General features: G+C 47.5%; 1 protein-coding gene across 2 annotated transcripts in view; it reads left to right on the forward strand.

Moving 5' to 3' along the window:
• Positions 1-2,243: 2,243 nt before the first annotated feature.
• The window catches only part of LOC138566222 (uncharacterized), a 109,803-nt gene continuing 92,193 nt past the window's right edge, over positions 2,244-19,853 (forward strand). For both annotated transcript variants that reach the window (XM_069643282.1, XM_069643281.1), the window contains exons 1-2: positions 2,244-2,339; positions 13,305-13,491. In XM_069643282.1, the coding sequence (XP_069499383.1) occupies positions 2,291-2,339; positions 13,305-13,491 (236 nt within the window). In that variant the 5' untranslated portion in view covers positions 2,244-2,290. The remainder of the gene's footprint in view (positions 2,340-13,304; positions 13,492-19,853) is intronic.

Here is a 19,853-nt window from a genome sequence, read left to right on the forward strand (position 1 = left end):
ACCCCCGTAACTCTTGCTCCTTATGTTCAGTATTTTCCGATTCATACGAATGGTACAGGCCTTTTACGGTCTTTTGTACCATTTGTACAAATGGATGCAGTATTTTGGGGTATATCCATGAAGATCTCTAATCTTGATTCCAGCCTTCCTTCTGTCCTCATCCTCCTTGACCTTCACTCTGCTTTTGACACAGGCAATCATCCCATACTGATCAATCAACTCCACTAGAACCTGGGTATCACGGATCAGGCCCTGAAGTGGATGACCTCCTTCCCCCTGGACTGACACTCCCAGGTCCAACTTGGGTCCTTCTCTCCACCACCTCTCTCTCCACATGTGGTGTTCCCCAATGTTCTAGCCTCTCACCATGGCTCTTCAATGTCTACTTGGCCCCTTTGGCCGACTGATCTCTACCTTCTCCCTTAACTTTCAGTGTTATGCAGATAACACTCAGCTCTCTTTCGGGCTCCCCTCAGCCTCCTCTCCTCTCTCGATCATTCCTGGCTGTCTAGCCGCATTTCAGGATTGGTGCGCCTCCAACGATCTATGTCTTAATGCCAGTAAGATGGAGCTCCTGGTCATTTGATCCCCTGCTGTTGCTTTCCCCCTCTCACTCTGGCCGCCCTCCTTGAGCCCTCTTCCTTCGCCTTGCTGTGAGGCAAAAGACCTCGGTGTCATCTTCGAATCCACTCTCTCTTACTCTCTATCCTCACATAACAGACTTTGCCAGGAAGGCCCACTCCCAGCTGCACCTTCTCAGAGGTTTTATTCCTTTTCTCACGTTCCCTCTGAAGCTCAATGTCTCCAGAGCCCAGGTTCTCTCTAGGCTGGACTACTGCAACAGCCTCTTTCTCAATCTGCCTTCCGCTACTCTCCGCCCTCTGCAACTCATCCAGAACACGATTGCGAGACGTATCCTTGGCCTTAAGCCCAGGGACTGTACCTCTCCAGCACTGAAATCTCTCCACTGTCTCCCGATGGCTGCAAGAATCAAGTTCAAGACCCTCTGCATCATCCACAAGGCTCTCTGAGGCCGTGGCCCGCACTACATCCAACTCTCTCTTCCGAAATATCTTCCTTCTCAAGCCCTTCACTCCGCTACCTCCAACTCTCTGAGGGTCAGACGCTTCTCCAAGCAGAGAGTGGTGGGTGGATCTCTCTCTTATGGAGGTGCCTCCCTCTGGAATGACCTCCCTGCTGCTCTCAAACTTGAGCCGGACCACCTGATGTTTCCGGAAGCTGCTCAAGACCTTTCTTGTCACCTCTGCTTTCTCTCTCGCTCCTTTGCTGACCTACCTGTCTGCTGCGCCGCCTGGTTGCTTGGCCACCCGCAGAGTCTCACTGGGCACCAAGCCCCTCCATGATCAGTCTCCCCTGCAATGCCTACGGGCCTACCAGGGCTGGTCTGACCTATGGGGAACTCTGGAGATTTCCCGGTAGGCCTTGGACTCTGGGCCTCTTTTGTGTTGCATTTGCAAATTTCCCCATGGGAAAACTGTTGGGTTGCTAAAAATGTGTAATATAGTGCCACTTTGAAAATTATTTCCAGGGCCTCTTTTGTTTACCAGTCCACCTCTGGGGACTACCGTGCACTTAGGGGCAGTAACTATCCTCTACAGTCACCTGCCTCCTCGCCCTTTCCCAGAGCTGCGCTGCCCTGGCAGCATTCACTCAGCAAATCTGTTCGGTTTGCATTTCACCTTTCCCTGGCACTTCCCGCTCTCCTTTCACCCTGCACTTTTGCACTGTCGCACTTGCACGATCTGAATGACACAAGGCCTAGTAAGATCGTCCTGTCCTCCCTCTGTCTTCCTTGTCTTGTCGCGCCTAGAAACACTTGTATACAGGTGAGTTATAAATGACACATATCATATATCATATCACACCATGAAGTCGTTAAGTGAACAACCTATTACGTTATGATGAAGGTACTAAATTAATAAACCTATGACATGCAGTAATAATAGGAAGCAGAGTAAAGCCAGAGACTATTTAGGGATCCTGTAGGTTAAAATAAAAACTCTAAGCATCCCTGCTGACATTTGAACAGATGTCCACAGCGAGCGCATAACCAGCTGAGCTATCTGCTCCGCTGCTTAGCATTCTTAGACTCAAGGAGCAGCTTTCCCACTCCCTATTGACAGCTCTTCTCCCTCATAGGGAGGACAGCTCAAGGGCAACCCGACCATAGGGCCAGCTTCAGCAGTTAATAATTACCCTGGAAGAGGCATTACCATGTCAGGCGGGGGCATCTCCATGGCAACCTTCAAGAAACAATAAGTGGAAGCTCATGGGGAGAAGAGCGATCGCCGAGGAGGCCACACATCTGGGTCCGCGAGGTACAGCACTTCTGTCTTTTACTCATTATCAAAAGTATAGGAAAGCACCCCAAATTGAAAACAGTGGCAGTGCCCTGGAGGAAAAGAGTAGTGGGGAGGGGAGGAGATAGAAGCAGGGTTCGGGAGGGCCCTCATTGTGAGTGTGAGATGTGACAGGGACGTTTAAATCCTTTGGGCTGTAAAAAAGAAGGCGGGGGGACGAGGCTATAGTATACTCTTATAAACCGAGAAGGACATTATGGCCGGATAATGCCCCCGCCTGAGGACTATTAAGCGATTCGCACGTAGCGGTATTAGAAATATAGCGTTTAGAAATGAGTGAGTAAAGTAAATGGATAATGCATGTTAGTAAATGTAATATGGTTTTATAGTAATGAAATAAAAAGGTGGTTGTTATAAGGTAAGCACTTTAATTGTACGCTTGTTTTTACTAGAACGGTTTTTACACGAGCATGCATTATTAATGTACTAACGCTTTAAACTTAGGGGTGCTTGTCACGTTGAGAGTGCACAGGCCAGAAGGAACTCACAGAGGGGGGATCTGGTGGGATGAAATATTGCTGTGAAATTGCGGGGCTGTTCCCTGGATGCAGAGAAAGGGTTCCTCCTTCCGAAATTACAAAGACATCATTCACTGAGCTCAGAGAGTGCCCGCATGCGAATTAAACATCACACCTGCAGCACACAGTGTTACTCTCTCCAGATGTTATAATGACTTCCTATCCAATCAGTAACCACACAAGTTGTGCAGTGTTTCTCGAATTTCAAATCTTAATTAATGTTGTTGTTTTGTACAACACTTCACAGACAATTGTATTGCATTTCCCGCACTGGTGTTACACCTTAACACATATCCCATGTCTCTGCACATCCATTATATTTTCCGTGGAGTTCCTACTCTTTATCCAAGGAAAATCTCTTTTCCTTAGATACTCGTGATCTAAGGAAAATAATGTTGTTCCCTTGGGTCACACCTTTCCCATATGAAACATATAATATTAAAACACAATAGCACCCTAAATCTTCAACCACAACCCAATATGTGTAACCTCAACGCTGTATGTGTGGTGATGTTGTAATTACACACCGGTACTCATTTCATGCAGTTGGATGAGAGGCTGTAGAGTGGGGTGTGCTGGACCAGGTGGGATGAGGGTTTAACCACATTTGACAGTGAAGTGCTAGGTGAATAATGTAAAACCATGTTTTTATTCTGATATGTATAATGTAATACTCTTATTTTTTGTATTTTGTTTTTTTTACATGTGTAAAGTTTATGTTTAAACTATAACACATCAAATAAATAAATAAAACATTTGGGGATTGCCGCTTACTAAATTAGATGAGCCGGGAATATTTGCGGGTCCCTTTTGGTGTGATGAGCCAGACAACCTCTCCCCTAAAGCACCCCTTGGTCCATCTGCCCCCGACAGCTCCCAGTGCCCTCTCAACCCCTCAGCAATCCAAGAAAAAAAACATGTTTTTTCTAATTCCAGCACAAGAGCAGTCCAAATAGAAGACAAGTGTAACATGCGCCACTGGCCTGTAGAGGGCGGTCTGTAGAGGCCTGTGTGGTGCCAAGCTGCCCGGTATCAGGCCCTGTCAGAATTGGGATCAGCCGGCCTTGCCCCACAGTTCCCTTCAGCCGGCCTTCCCCCACAGTGCCCTTCAACCGGCCTTCCCCCACAGTGCCCTTCAGCCGGCATTCACCCACAGTGCCCTTCAGCCAGCCTTCCCCCACAGTGCCCTTCAACCGGCCTTCCCCCACAGTGCCCTTCAGCCGGCATTCACCCACAGTGCCCTTCAGCCAGCCTTCCCCCACAGTGCCCTTCAACCGGCTTTCCCCCACAGTGCCCTTCAACCGGCTTTCCCCCACAGTGCCCTTCAGCCGGCATTCACCCACAGTGCCCTTCAGCCAGCCTTCCCCCACAGTGCCCTTCAACCGGCCTTCCCCCACAGTGCCCTTCAGCCGGCCTTTCCCCACAGTGCCCTTCAGCCGGCCTTGCCCTACAGTGCCCTTCAGCCAGCCTTCCCCCACAGTGCCCTTTAACGGACACATTTCTTGAAAAGTCTAAAGGTTTACAGGAGCTTACACCAGGCCGTGACTGGCCTATGGGCAATAGGGCAATGCCCGAACCAAAAACGCAAAAAACTAGCGTGGGCCTGTTTGTTTGGTCAAATTGGCCACTTGGCTGGCCAGTGTGGGCCAGGTTGATGAGCTACTTCACTATGCGGCTAATCGTTTACACCATTGTTGCTTGAATACATATTCTTTTAATTGCCCAATTTGCTTCATATTTTTATCAAAAAACTCCCCCCTTGGGTAATATTCAAACAGTCTGTCTCAAAAGAAATTAATTGTCATTTGCAACTGTGGGCCACTTCTTCGTTGGTGCCCGAGACAATTCTATGCCCCAGTCCGACCCTGCCTTACACCACCCAAAATGTGGGTGTTTCTAGTTATCCACTCTTCCCCCCAGCAATGGCCACACGCATATTTAAAAGTGGGGCCCCTCAAAGTAGCCCATCATTTATTTTAGCTAGAAGGTGGAATTGAGTTTAATTCTAAGGTATGGAGGTGGCATTAGCTCTGATCAGTCAGGTGGTAGTGATGCGAAGGGCGGGCATCATATGTTAAGCTTGGCGAGTTCCTACACAGGGAGACGGGCCAGCTAAAGTAAGGCAAAAGCAGTATTCGAGCAAAGACGGAGCTGGAGAGTGGTGAGTGCTCCATGAAGCGCAATGACTGTTACCGTGAATGTGAATTGGGTGTATTTCCCATCATGTGGGGTTCACGTGCCTGACACGCACCTGCTCCTTATCACAGTCCTTACTCTGATGGTCCATGCTTATGTGGAGGTCCCTGATGACCTTTGTCTGTATGCCTGGTTTGGGGCGCTTGTCATTTTTGTGGAGTTTCTGAGTTTTTGTTGTGGTGGTAGGCATCTCGTATGCAGACAGATCTACGGCATTTTGCTTTTAATTGTCATTTAACTCCTGCAGTAACCACACAAAAAAGAAATCCATGTCTTACTTATGGCCCTTAGGTGTGCACGAGGGTAAGCAATACATGATCCTGTTACCCACTTTTTCTGACCTGTCACCAAGGTCTAATGGGGCACAAGCAGAGACTGGGGAGGACTTCGGACAGTGCCGGGGTCCTTTCCTGCCACCACTAGCTGTGGATCTGTGCAATGCCATCGACACTGCTAAATAAGGGGCAGTGCCCGTGTCCACGCAGAGAAAAGCTGCCAGTCTAACCCGAATGGCTCTATATGGTAATATAATACTATTAATAAGGATAGTAATAACAACTAATTTCTCTTTCAGTCTACACAGCTGTGAAATGTCACACTCCCCTTATTTATTTATTTATTTTCACATTTAGAAAGCGCACTAAACCTGTGGCCCTCAAGGCGCTGACGACATCTCACTGATCCTTGCCCAAATCACTCCCTATCCTAATAGGCCGATGCCCATAAGTGGCTGGCAGGGCTGGGATGGGGCCAGTCTCATGTCAAGCATATCTCAGTCTTGATCTCCGAAAAGACCAATCAGCCTCTGCGTTCAAAAGCATATGTAAACCTTACAGATTGAGGGAGTGGTCAAAGGCAATAGTGACTTTCCAATGTAAATATCATGTATGTTTTCTGACTACAGAAAATTCTACTTTCCTTTAACATGTGTGAGGGCCTAATCCACAGATGTGTATTATAATGGCAAAACCCCATTGGAAAACGTTCTGTGAATTGGGCCCCAGGTCTCTGTGAATGTCCAGCCCCCTGCCTCATAGTCCTCTACGTCGTTTTTTTTTTAAGATTGTGATATAGTTTACAGAACACTTTTGTAATGGTTTATTGAGAGGCCACCCTCAACACGGGGTGTTCCTCCGCTCCCCACTCAAGGTGTCACCCGACAAATTGTTTAACAGATTCTTTTATTCACTCCTATCTCCAATTCATCTAATGCCCTTGGATTCCACTTACCACTACCCCCTGCCCCCCACCCCCCTCTGCTCCCTCCCCCGAGCTACCAATGACCCAAGAACTAGACCGGTTTACAGGAAATATATTTAGAATTATGTGTCAAACACCACTTCATCCGTGGCACAACCCAATGAACTTAACATAAATAAATAACACAGATGGTTTGGGAAGAACACAAATCACAATTCTTTACTTTCTACAGATTTCACTTAAAAAATAATCAAACTGGTCAATTAACAAAAACAATTATGTGTGCAATGCAGTGCAATTTAAATGTTCCTGCATGCTCAACAGGCTAGCAGTAAATAAACACAGGGTGATTTTGCAGTGGGGTTTTAGACTAACCCCTAATTTGTTCTGCAATTATGAAATCAGACAAAAAATTGGGATGATTTAGGAATTTTGGATTTCAGAACTTTTCCACTTAAAGGCCGGATGATTCTAGAATTTTGGATTTCAGATCCCCCTTCACTTAAAGGACTGTGTGGGGGAAGCTGAGCAGAAAGATTGCCCAATTTAATTGCAGACTATTGTTTTCAACGCACACTGGGAATGAGTTTTGTCATTTTCAAATTTTAACAAATAAAATCCTCTGGTGTTCTGCCAAATGGGGAATTAAGTACATTTATATCTTTAGTTAAATAGGCTAAGGATTTACACAGGTCCCCCCTGCCCCTGCTCGCTATAAAGGGAAATGATTTAAGGCCAGCAGATTTGCCCCCATTTGGTTGCAAAGGGTTCCATTTTACTTACATAGAAAACCTCTGCTTAAATTTCCGGAAAGCCAGCTGCATGTCAGGACCCTCTGGAAGACAGGGCACGTGTCTGGTAATTCCACTCTCAAGGATGGCCCCCCACTCTTCGCTAAAGGGCCCAGTCAGCTTTCTTTAGGCCTCCCCTGCAGTAGACAGCTCCACCCAGATGCAATGCTCAGCCGTCTCCTCTGGTGTTGCCTTTCTTGCTGTCAGATGGTACATTTCAGCAGCTCTGGCCCTTCCTCATGGTAAATCCACTTTATATACCAGTGATGACATCACCATGTTTACAAACTTGGCCAGTACCCTGCAAGAATTCCCACAAATAGGATTGGACAGTTACCATCTTCATGCCTGCACGGTTGACAACAAGATGCTTTAGGGTCACAACTTCTCTCTTACACAATCTACACATACAGGTTAAACTAGTGTTCTTCATGCACAGGCACCGACCCGCTATGGTCTCTAAACAATTTCCCCTAATCCTTAAGTAAGTCTATAGGGCCTCATTACGAGTATGGAGGTAGCCATGCCGCTTTTAGCTGCATGGCTATCCCATACCGGGTACCGGGTCCGGGTTCCTGGAATGGGGAAATACCGGGCCATTCCAACCTTGGAGGGCCCGGTAAATCGCTTTCCCGGGACCCGGACCCGGTACATCCCCATTCCTATTTGAGCCCCCATAGGGCGCAATGGGAATGGGGAGGATGCTAACAACGGGCCCGTTAATGACGGACCCGTTGTTAGCATCCTGGTCTGCTAGCGGGTCCCGCTAAGGATGCCTGGTTTTACCAGACGTCCTTAGCGGGACCCGCAAGCAGACCTCGTAATGAGGCGGTAGAGGGTTAACGGTGCCGGCAGCTCTCCTGGCGCCGTTAACCCTCTACCGCCTGTGTCGTAATGAGGCCCTATGTCTCTTTCCTAGATGGAAAGCTGGCCTGATGACTCTACCTGTTAACTTGTTGAGGACACATTTCTTCATATTTTCATAGTAATTGTTTTATTTCTTAGTAACTGGTAGTTTCCCGTATGGTTCACTTGTAATGCTTTGTACTGTGTATCTCTCAGAACTCTTCCCCGACCATTTCTGCATGTTCCCCCTCCCGGTTATGACCTATATCCAACATGAATTATTATCATCATTACTATTATAATTATTATTATTATTATTGTTATTGTTAATATTATTAGTATTAGGGTATTTATGGAGCACAGGAAGCAACAGAGCACTTTGCAATCATAGGAGGAAGAACACAATGAGGGAAGCAGAAAAACAAGGGAATGGGGAGCTAACAGAGGAGGGGGGGCAATTGGCAGCAACGACGGAAGACAGTGGGGAGCAGATCACCCAGCCTCAGGTAGGGTGAGGAGTGCAGGGTGTGTGGACCTATGTGTTAAGGAGGAGCCATTTCTTGAAGAGGAACAGTTTGAGCTCTTTCAAGAACTGTAGAAATGATGGGGTAGGTCTGATGTTGACAGGGATGAGGTTCCAGAGTCTTTGAATCACTTTAATCATTGCATGTATCAAACTAAGAAGCTATATCTGTTTTAAATTACTTATTTGACATACCACCAGATTGCAATGTTTTCTGCTGCTGAAAGTTTTAACCAAATGGCTATTCCCCACAGTTGTAATAATGTTTCTTGTGATGTCAGACCTAATCACAATCTTATGAATTGCATAAATACAGGGTTCGGAGTCCCCAGAGTGGCGCTCCATAGGTACCCCTTCAGATTTTGCAGCTTTTGTTGGAACTATTTTAATTTTGTATGCCTCAATAATACGCAATAACGTAAAACCCCTGTGTTACCTATCAAAACCCCTTAAGTTATGTTATGTTATAGGGCGCTTGCATAGCACCTACTTCCGCTGGGATGGCCTCGAAGCGCTGTGTGGTTGAAGGCGCTGCATAAGACAGTAGTCAGAGAAGTAAGAGGTGAAGAAAGGATTTCTAAAATGCGTGTGTGCATTTTTGCAGGTGGGTGGAGAGTGGCTAGGTCCCCAGCAGCAGCCCATAGTTATCAGGTGAGAGAATGGGTGCCGTGACAATTGGTCATAGGAATGGGATAGATGGAGTTGTGAATGTTAGCATGTCCACACTTAGATAGAATTGTGAATGTTGGCATGTCCCCACTAAGATTGAATTGTGAATGTTAGCATGTCCACACTTGGATGGAATTGTGAATGTTAGCATGTCCACACTTGGATGGAATTGTGAATGTTGGCCTGTCCACACTTGGTTAGAATTGTGAATGTTAGCATGTCCACACTTGGATGGAATTGTGTATGTTAGCATGTCCACACTTGGATGGAATTGTGAATGTTGGCCTGTCCACACTTGGTTAGAATTGTGAATGTTAGCATGTCCACACTTGGATGGAATTGTGAGTGTTGGCATGTCCCCACTTAGATTGAATTGTGAATGTTAGCATGTCCACCCTTGGATGGAGTTGTGAATGTTAGCATGTCCACACTTGGATGGAGTTGTGAATATTGGCCTGCGTCGCAACTGGATGGAATTGTGAATGTTAACATGTGAAAATTACATTTGGAAAATGTACCCTATAACCTCTCCGTGAGTTTAGAAATGTGCCAAATAGCCCCTCTGCTAAATTGAATTTAGAAGTGTGCCCAAGATCCTCTGTGAAAGTTGCATTTACAAGTATACCCAATGGACACTCTGGAAAGTTGCATTTAGAAGTGTACCCAATTGCCTCTGTGAGAGTTTCATTTAGAAGTGTTCTCAATAGCCTCTCTGGAAAATTGATTTTAATAGTGCACCCAGTAGCCTCTCTGTGGAAAATTTGAATTTAGAAATGTGCCCAATAGCCTGGCTGAGAAAGTTGTATTTAGAAGTGTGCCCAATACCCTCTGTGAAAGTTCATTATAGAAGTGTATCCAATAGACGCTCTGTAAATGTCGCATTTAGAAGTGTGCCCAATAGTCTCTAGAAAACTGAATTAGAAGTGCTCCCAATAGCCTTTCTGGAAAATTGATTTTACAAGTGCGCCCAGTAGCCCCTCTGTGGAAAATTGAATTTAGAAGTGTGCCACTAGCCTCGCCGTGAAAGTTGCACTTAGAAGTGTTCCCAATAGCATCTGTGAAAGTTGATAATGAAGTGTACCCAATAGACACTATAGAAAGTTGCATTTAGAAGTGTGCCCAATAGCCTCTCTGGGAAAGTTGCATTTAGAAGTGTGCTCATTGAAAGAGCATATAACCCATTATATCACACCACCACGCTTACTCTCTCCTTTACATCACCACTCAACTAGAACACAGAGATACTATGACACCATTCGGTATAACTGTTCTCATACTAACACCCGCCGCCCACTCCACACCATTCTAAGTAAACACTGCTGGTTTCACACCCCCAGCCAGGCGTTTTCCTCAGGCCTAACGCAGCCACATCCGTTCCGGATAAATCCTGCCAGAACGAACACATTCTCCTGATCTCTCAACCACCACATCTACCGCTAAGAAGCAGCTATTACACAAGTACCGCACGAGCTGCACACATACCCGGTGATCACACGCACCTTTGACTCTCCCTACTCTCTCTACTGATCCGAACTTCGGTTCCCGAGGGCGTTCAACCTACCAGCGCCTTCAGACCATACCAATGGTATATAAGGCTCTATATAAGTGCAAAATAACATAACATAACATAACATAAGGATCAGATTATGTGAACGGCTGGTCCATATTTTGCGTGTGCCTCATCTGTATTCTATTGGATGGGGTGATGCATGTTTTGTGTTTGTGTAATCGAGTAGTGTTCATTGAGAGGTATGCAGGTGAGAGGGCCATGCCTGAGCTGGTAATTTTATGTTTTGTTATGATGGCATGTTTGACATTCCATTGAAGAGAAACCGACAACTGGTTGGAAAGGATCTTGTGGAGCTTATCGTAAAGGCTTCGCTGGGTGCCTTCAATGGGATGGAAATGTGCCACCCCTCCTGTTGCCTTGGCAGGTACCCCAGCAATCCCGTCAGGGGTGAGTAATAATTAATCCTGGAGATTGGCTCAGTTTGCCAGGCTGTCGAAGGGACGAGCCAGGTTTGAGAGCATTCCTGAAGGCGAGGTCATCTTTTATGTGACGAATGGTTAAAGGGATCGAGTTCCAGAGGGTGGGTGCTTGTACTGAGAAAGCAGAGCCACCTATTCTTGCTGATTTTGTCACTGGATTAACGAGAAGTGCTGCAGCTGATCCAAGATTTTTCATAGGCCTGTATTGTGTAACCCTTTGCTGCAGGTATTCCGGTCCTGTGTTGTGGAGTGCTCGGTGGCTGATGTAATGCTGCAGTGTTTCCAGCCCTGTTTTGTGGAGTGCTTAGTGGGTGATGTTATGCTGCATGTTTTCCGGTCCTGTGTCATGCAGTTCTCGGTGGCTGATGTTATGCTGCAGGTGTTCCGGGCCTGTGTTGTGGAGTGCCTGGTGGGCTATGCTATGCTGTAGGTATTCCAGTCCTGTGTTGTGGAGTGCTCGGTGGGTGATGTATGCTGCAGGTTTTCCGGTCCTGTGTTGTGGAGTGCTCGGTGGGTGATGTTATGCTACAAGTATTATGGTGCTGTGTTCTTGGGTGTTTGGTGGGTGATTTTATGCTGCAGGTTTTCCAGTCCTGTGTTGTGGAGTGTTCAGTGGGTGAGGTTATCCTGCAAGTATTCCGGTCCAGTGTGTTGTGGAGTGCTCAGTGGGTGATGTCATGCTGCAGCAAGTATTCCGGTCCTGTGTTGTGGAGTGCTTGGTGGGTGATGTCATGCTGCAGGTATTCCGGTCCTGTGTTATAGAGTTCTCGGTGGGTGATGTTATGCTGCATGTTTTCCGGTCCTGTTTTGTGGAGTGCTTGGTGGGTGATGTCATGCTGCAGGTATTCCGGTCCTGTGTTATGGAGTTTTCAGTGGGTGATGTTATGCTGCATGTTTTCCGGTCCTGTTTTGTGGAGTGCTTGGTGGGTGATGTTATGCTGCAGGTATTCCGGCCCTGGGTTGTGGAGTGCTTGTGGGTGATGTTATGCTAAAGGGTTTCCAGCCCTGTTTTGTGGAGTGCTTGGTGGGTGATGTTGTGCTGCAGGTACTCCGGCCCTGTGTTGTGGAGTGCTCATCGGTGATGTTATGCTGCAGGGTTTCCAGCCCTGTTTTGTGGAGTGTTCGGTGGGTGAGGTTATGCTGCAAGTATTCCGGTCCAGTGTGTTGTGGAGTGCTCAGTGGGTGATGTCATGCTGCAGCAGGTATTCCGGTCCTGTGTTGTGGAGTGCTTGGTGGGTGATGTCATGCTGCAGGTATTCCGGTCCTGTGTTATGGAGTTCTCGGTGGGTGATGTTATGCTGCATGTTTTCCGGTCAGTTGTAGGTATTCCCGCCCTGTGTTGTCGAGTGCTTAGTGGGTGATGTCATGCTGCAGGTACTCCTGCTCTGTGTTGTGGAGTGCTTGTGGCTGAGTTTATGCTGCAGGTACTCCGGCCCTGTGTTGTGGAGTGCTCGGTGGGTGATGTTATGCTGCAGGTGTTCCGGTCCTGTGTTGTGGAGGGCTTGGTGGGTGATGTTATGCTGCAGGTTTTCCGGTCCTGTGTTGTGGAGTGCTCGTGGGTGATGTTAAACTGCAGGGTTTCCAGCCCTGTTTTGTGGAGTGCTTGGTGGGTGATGGTATACTGCAGGTACTCCCACCCTGTGTTGTGGAGTACTCGGTGGGTGATGTTATGCTGCAGGTTTTCCAGTCCTGTGTTGTGGAGTGCTCGGCGGGTGATGTTATGCTGCAGGTACTCCCACCCTGTGTTGTGGAGTGCTCGGTGGGTGATGTTATGCTGCAGGTTTTCCAGTCCTGTGTTGTGGAGTGCTCGGCGGGTGATGTTATGCTGCAGTTGTTCCCTCCCTGTGCTGTTGAGTGCTCAGTGGGTGATGTCACGCTGCAGGTTTTCCGTTCCTGTGTCCCCTGCAGCATCGCATCAGAATATTGCCCATGCAGATCCTGGGGAACCTGCAAGGAATGGTGTGTAATGGTGACAGGACACTTGTTGTGTATTTCAATTGAATCCCAGCCCCTTATCATCACAATGTGTGACCCTGCAGTCAAGGGCCCCCATTGGACACTTATCGATTGGTGGAATAGCACAGAATAGCGGATAAAGTGCTATTGGAATATTATTTGTGGTCATTAATTGCTTAAGGTCACGTGATCCCTGAGACTATGGTGCTTTAACACTCTTGCTTCACTTTTCCAGAGCTAGTAGTCCAAATGGCTGGTTCCCAGGGCTGGCGTTCCAATCCCAGCACCAGAGGAGGTATCCAGCAGTGCAGTCCTCCACTCACCCATGGAAACACATCCGTAGTCAACCGGAAAGCACCTGAGATCCAGAGGGGGACGGCACAACCACTGCACAGGCCAGAATATGTACAGCAACTCTACGGGTGAGTCCAGGACTCCATTTGTTTTCCTTTAGGAGCCTTCAATTGTTCGCCATAAAACCGAATTAATTTGTATTATTTATTATAACTTTATAGACCTGCAGCGAGGGCCGTTCCGGGCATTATGGGCCATGAAGACCGAGTTAATGACCCGAGCAACGCGCTGTCAGCTCTGTCCCCTCCATGCTGCCTTTCTTCTCCTTCACCTCAACAAAGAGCCATGCTCTAATGTCCTCTTCCTCTTCTCTCCCAGTCTCTCTCGCTAGGTCTTTCTTCCTCTTAGTTTGGATGTTCTTCCCGCCTCCATGTGTTTACTTTTTTTCTCTCCTGCACCTTCTCTTCTTCTGCCTCCTCTGCAATATTTCTTGCCTGCTTCTCCTCCCTTTTCAACTCTCTACCCTGATACTCTTAGTCATTCCTTATCAGCCCTCCTGCCTTCCCATTAGACTCTCTCGCCTCCTCAAGCTTGCTTCTATTCACCTCCTTCCGCTCTGGCAAAGTCTGGTGCTGCCTCTACATCCTCCTTAACACTCTCTCTGCACATTTCTTCTTCGCTGCTCTGAACCACACTATTCCGTATACTCTGAATTCCTCATTCTTACACTCCTGATTATTTCCTGGTTCTTTTTTCTTCGAGCAGGACGACACATCAATCGATTAACTGATCAAGTGTTATGAAACACATCTCTCACGGAAGCACAATTTGTGAGCATGACCTCAGCAAGGCTTAGCTTACGAAGGTTGGATTGAAAATACACATGGTGCCACTGCAAGCTCTCCTAGTCACACACAACATCCACATCCACCAATACCCCAATAGCACACAGGTATACCCCCAGATTGGCTCCATCAAGGACATCCACAGGCTCAAATTCTGCCCCTCGCTGATCCTGTCTTGGTTGTCCAGTGCATAATTGAAGCTCAACCCTTCTGAAACCGAATTCCTACACCTCACCAACAACACTGAACAGCCAGACATACAGACCTGGCTGTCAGCCATGAACTCTGAGGGATTCACACCGGAGCTCACCTCCTGCGCCAAGTCCCTCGGGTTCCACATCGACAAACACCTCTCCTTGAAGGCACACATATCTAAGAAAACTCAGGCAGCTTGGTATCAGCTCTGCCTCCAGTGAAAACTCGAGCCCTTCCTCCCTCCGGACAGCTTTAGAACCACCGTTCATAAACTGGTCCTATCCCACCCTCCCGTCCTCCTCCCTTGTGCCCCTGAGAATGTCCTCCACATGGCCACGTGCCTCATCAAGGGTCTACGCAGATACGACCACACCCCGGCCCTCACTGACCTTCAAAGGCTCCCACTGCATGCACGAATCATCTTCAAGTCTTGCTGCATCATCTATAAGGCAGTCACCCTCACGTCAACCAACTACCTCGCGGATAAAGTCAGCATCTGCGGCGGACAGCAAACCATCAAAAGCCAGAACACGTGCTGCACGTGCCAGAAGACGTCACTGCAAACAGGAAAGGACCAGAAAACAAGCCTTCTCTGCCAACGCCACAAGACTATGGAACCCTCTCCCCGTCAGCATCAGACTCGCCCCCACGCACCTACAATTCTGAAAAAACTCAAGACCCACCTCTGCAAGGAGTCTATCCCCCTCAACACCTAGGCAACAATTGCCACTGTGCCAGCATCCACCCCTCTCCTTCCCACCACCCTGTAAAGCTGTACCGCTCTCTATCCTACCCCCCAATGTATATCTGTTCTGATAAAAGTGCCCTGTTATGTATCTGTACTGTTGTATACCTCTGTAAAGCTCTCCGCTGTGCATCTATATTGTTGTATCCATCTGCAAAGTGCTCCGTTGTGCATCTGGGCTGTTGCATACCTCTGTAAAGCGCTCCGTTTCTTCTACAAGCTCGGTCCGTGCTCAATAAATATCGTAATAATAATAATAATATGTGTGTGGCATTGTCTGCTCCTCTTTTGTCTTCCATTTTGGTAAACATCTAACTTTGTGACTAATGTGGGGCTCCATGGGCTCTTCGAGACAAGGCTTCTGAGAGGTAGGCAAGCCTTCTGCTTGCACGGCGTAGGCTCCATGGACACCAGAATTCAAGAATCAGCAGATAGCAATGTGTTAGAAGTTCTTCTTGAGGCTCAAACTGGCAGTTTTTCCTAGCAGTCATTGGGAGGTCGGTGTCTGATTTGGGATGGCAAGCAAGGCTAGGGATTGGCTGGGAACACTGCAGGAACACCTATATAAGTCCCCAGTGCCGACCTCATGATGTGTGTGTTAGCACCTGGCCCCCGTGGCCTTCCCAGTCGCATTCCATTAACTCCAACAGAAGGAACTCCATATATTGAGTTTCAACAGTTTCCAGACTTCTTAAAGGACTAAAGGACTACTGATGGTGACCACAAAGTGTAAATAAGCTCTGTTTTGTAATATCACTTAGCTGTCATTTTGGCAAGAATGTTGAATGATAGCTTCACTGTAGTGACGATTCCCAAATAACATGAACGATTACATTGGTCCTGCCACCGAAATTGGGAGTTTATTGTCTGTATCCTCATTTCTCCATAAATAGGTCCCAGACTTGGATGAGATTGCCAACTAAATGGCATCAGAAAATATTCATCTTTGCTTCTCTATAAGTGTGAAACATTGTGCATATCTGTACCCTAATGCAGAAGTAACAATAGTCCTCTCTCCATGTCAGTCCCTCTTCTTGAAGGGTACTGCCCTGCCTCCTGATACCAAGATATCTGTCCACCAAATCTGGACAAGCAGTCTCATCTTGTGGCACTTCCTTGAAGTGCTGTCCTGTGGGAACTCCTCAAGAAAGATAAGTCTGAAAAATAATTTTCTTTCCAAATGCTTAAACCCTAGAGAATACACATTTGCAGATCAGGTTTCTCTTTTTAGCACGTTGAAAAGAGACACATTTCACTGTGGCTGCTGCCTCAAGCATGGTCTGGATTACTGCGACACATTGGATGATGTCCATGTGGTGAGGATCACTCTCTTGGTTGGTTGCTGTTCTGCAGGTAAAGATTTGGTGAGTCCTAGAGATTAGCAAGTGGAAATCCTTCATGTGGGTCACAGTGAGTTGAGCCAAAATGCCCCCCATTTGACATAAACCATTAGCTTCTACTGCTGTTCATGACTCGAGGAAGCCATTCTAGTCTTGGTGAAAGCTTGTGTCCTATCTCATCTTTTGTACACCTCGTTTTGGGTCTATTGACTAAGGTCACATCCCTTTCCGTGGTGGCCATCTTTGAACAGGTTTTTCGTTCCAAGAACGGGACGCCGTGAGGTGTCCCATTCACAGAACAAAAATACTTTAAATTATCCCTGTCACAGCCCCTGGGACAGGTGCTCATGGCGTTAACCAACCGTTCCAAGGACGGTAACGTCCCGAGGCCCTCGTTAAAAGCACTCTCTTCGCTCGAGACTTTAACTCAGGCCATACTGTGCCAATTCACCACCGCAGTGTTCTCAAAGTGGTTGACTTGGGGTATCCAGACCTCACTTTGTTGAGGAAAAGGAAGATGGAAAAGATAAGAGGATGAGAAAGTGGGTAAAATGAGAGTACCGTAGGAATAGGATGATGCCGGAGGGAACATTATTGTTTTGTGATCGCTTGAGGCATGTGCCTCATTAATATCCCACTGCAAGTCTGACTACCCTTGCTCTCTGTCATCCTTAGAAGCCTCATTCATCGCAGCAGCTGATCTACTTGCTCCTCTAAAAATTGGAAAGCAAAAAAACCTCCCCTCTGAACCCTTGTTTTGAGAAGAGCTTAAAGCTGCCAAACTTAGATGTAGAAAGGCTGAGAGGAAATGGCGCATTGATTACTCCCCTGAAGCCAGGCGTATCTTCCGCTTTCCCCTATCAGCCTATCATAAAGCTGTTACTGATGCAAAAAAAGCTTTTTCTCGCATAAGGGGGAATCAGCTTTAAACCAGCCTCGGGCCTTGTTTGAGCTGGCGCAGTCTCTTTCTGCCCCAGCCAAAACTGATCCTCAGGTGCCATTATCTCAGGATCTGTGTGACTCTCTCTCTTCTTTCTTTCATACAAAGATTGAGGATATCCGGAAGAACATTGAAGAGGGAGCCGGTCTAAGTGCTGCCTCCTCGATCTCTGTGGATTTCCTCTCCCTATTGACATCTGGTCAAACTTTCCAGTCTTTTCAGAGCTTGATGTGCTAACCGCAATCGGGCACCTCAAATCAGTTTCCCCTGCTGACCCTATTCCCCTGACCATTCTTAAAGAAATTTCTGCGGATCTGATTCATATACTCACCACCGCTGTTAACACCTCTTTCTGGGAAGGTGTTATTCCTGTTACCCTTAAACATGCGCTGGTGATTCCTCTTCTTAAGACTCCCTCTCTTGATCCCGCTGCTGTTGTCCCATCTCACTCCTTCCATTCCTCATGAAGCTGTTGGAGGCCCTGCTATCCCCACTGCTCTCCACCTTTCTCAAGACGTCTGGTTTCTTAGACCAATTTCAATCGGGCTTCCGTCCGGGGAGAGGACCAGAATCTGTCCTAAACTCTGTGATGGAGGACCTAGCTCGTTTGGTGGATCAGGTGGGAGTTGGAGCAATGCTGTTGCTCAATCTGTCCACCGTGTTTGACACAGTGGACCATCCCACCCATTTCTCCGTCTTTCTTCGGCTGGCCTCTCTGGTCAGGTTTTGAGATGGTTTACTGCGTTTCTCTCTGACCACTCTCAATCTGTCTCCCTGCCCCCTTTTCACTCTAAACCGATGATGCTTGATTGCGGTGCGCCCCAGGGGTCCTCTCTCTCTCCAATACTTTTTAACGACCCCTTTTGTCACTGATCTATTCCCATGGCTTCCGCTACTATTCTTACACAGATGATACACAGATCTTTCTGCACCTAGACCTTACACGCCCTGATACAGCCGCGCGTCTGAGGAGGTGTTTGGAAGATCTTGGAACATGGATGACAGTCAATTGGCTTGAGCTAAATGGAAACAAAACAGAGGTCTTAGTTGTCGGCACAAGTACCCCCCTCTTGTTTTGGAAAAGCAAATTCTGGCCTACCTCCTTGGGCCCTTTTCCCTCACCATCTTCCTCGGTTCGGAATCTGGGGGTACAAATCACATCTTCCCTGTCGATGCATGAGCAGGTTGCTGCTGTATGTAACGGTGCTCACTTCAAATTACGCATCCTCCGTAAGGTGCTCCCCTTCATTCAAGAAAGTATTCAGGCACCCGTGGTGGCTGTTCTTGTGCTGAGTGCAGTTGATTACTGAAACTCGCTCTATTTGGCTCAACCACGGTTTCTTATAAAGCGCCTCCAACTCTTGAAGAATGCAGCTGTCAGAGCTGTTCGCCGCCCCCCTTATGGGACGCATACTACCGATTTGCTTATACAGCTTCACTGGCTGCCAGTGGAACAGCAGATTCTTTTTAAATCACTCTGCCTTGTTCATCGTGCCTTTTCTGGCACAGGGGCAGAATATCTTCCAAAAAAAGTTTACGTTATGCGCCATCTCGCTGTCTCTGCTCTCAGTCAGCCTACGTAGTGGCAGTCCATCGGGTTAAACTCACTCATGTTGGCGGATGGGCTTGTTTGGTGGCCGCCGCTAAAGCATGGAATGCCCTTCCTGCTGCTCTACGTACTACGGTGGACCATCTTCACCCTTTTACCACTCCCCTATTCACATCATCATCTCCACTCCTCCCCCATTCTTTCATCTCCTCACTCGACTACCATCAAACACAAATCCAAGCCTGACTCCATGTAGCTCTACCTCAAACGAGTCAACGTCTCGCCGCCAGCTCTCTGTTATAGTGTTCAGCAGAATTGCTCTAGCTGATGTCGCCATTAGTTCCACCAGGAGCCAGCGGTTGCTGGGAGACATCATTCATTGCAAAGGTAAACAAAGAAAAGTAGAATGTGATGAAAAGAAGGACAGTTGAGACTGATCAAAAGACTGTGAGGGTGAGGGGAGCTCTCTGGGTATCGGGTGATAGAACCTCCATATCTTAATAAAAGCTCTTTGCATTGGACGCTGGCTCACCGCGATACCTTCACACCTCAACACTCTTTCTCCTCCACTTTCTCACTCCTTTGACCTTGCCTTTACTGAATTCTACCTCGGGAGGATAGCTCAGTGGTAAAGTGCTCACCTAGGAAGCAAGACGACATGGAACAACACAGGTTCGATCCCTGGGTCCGCGCTTAGAAACCTCTGGGTATTAAGCGCGTTATAAATAACCTATCATATCATATATCATATACTGTCTAGCCCCTTCAATGATCACTATCTTGCCCACTCCTTCACCCCCCCTCTCTCGCATCATGAACCAGGGCTCTCCCCAGCCATCCAGCTGCTGAGGACAATGCGCTGCTGTTTACACTTTT

This window comes from Ambystoma mexicanum, chromosome 2p (assembly GCF_040938575.1).
Source record: "Ambystoma mexicanum isolate Mex_15411 chromosome 2p, UKY_AmexF1_1, whole genome shotgun sequence".
Taxonomy (NCBI): Eukaryota; Metazoa; Chordata; class Amphibia; order Caudata; family Ambystomatidae; genus Ambystoma; species Ambystoma mexicanum.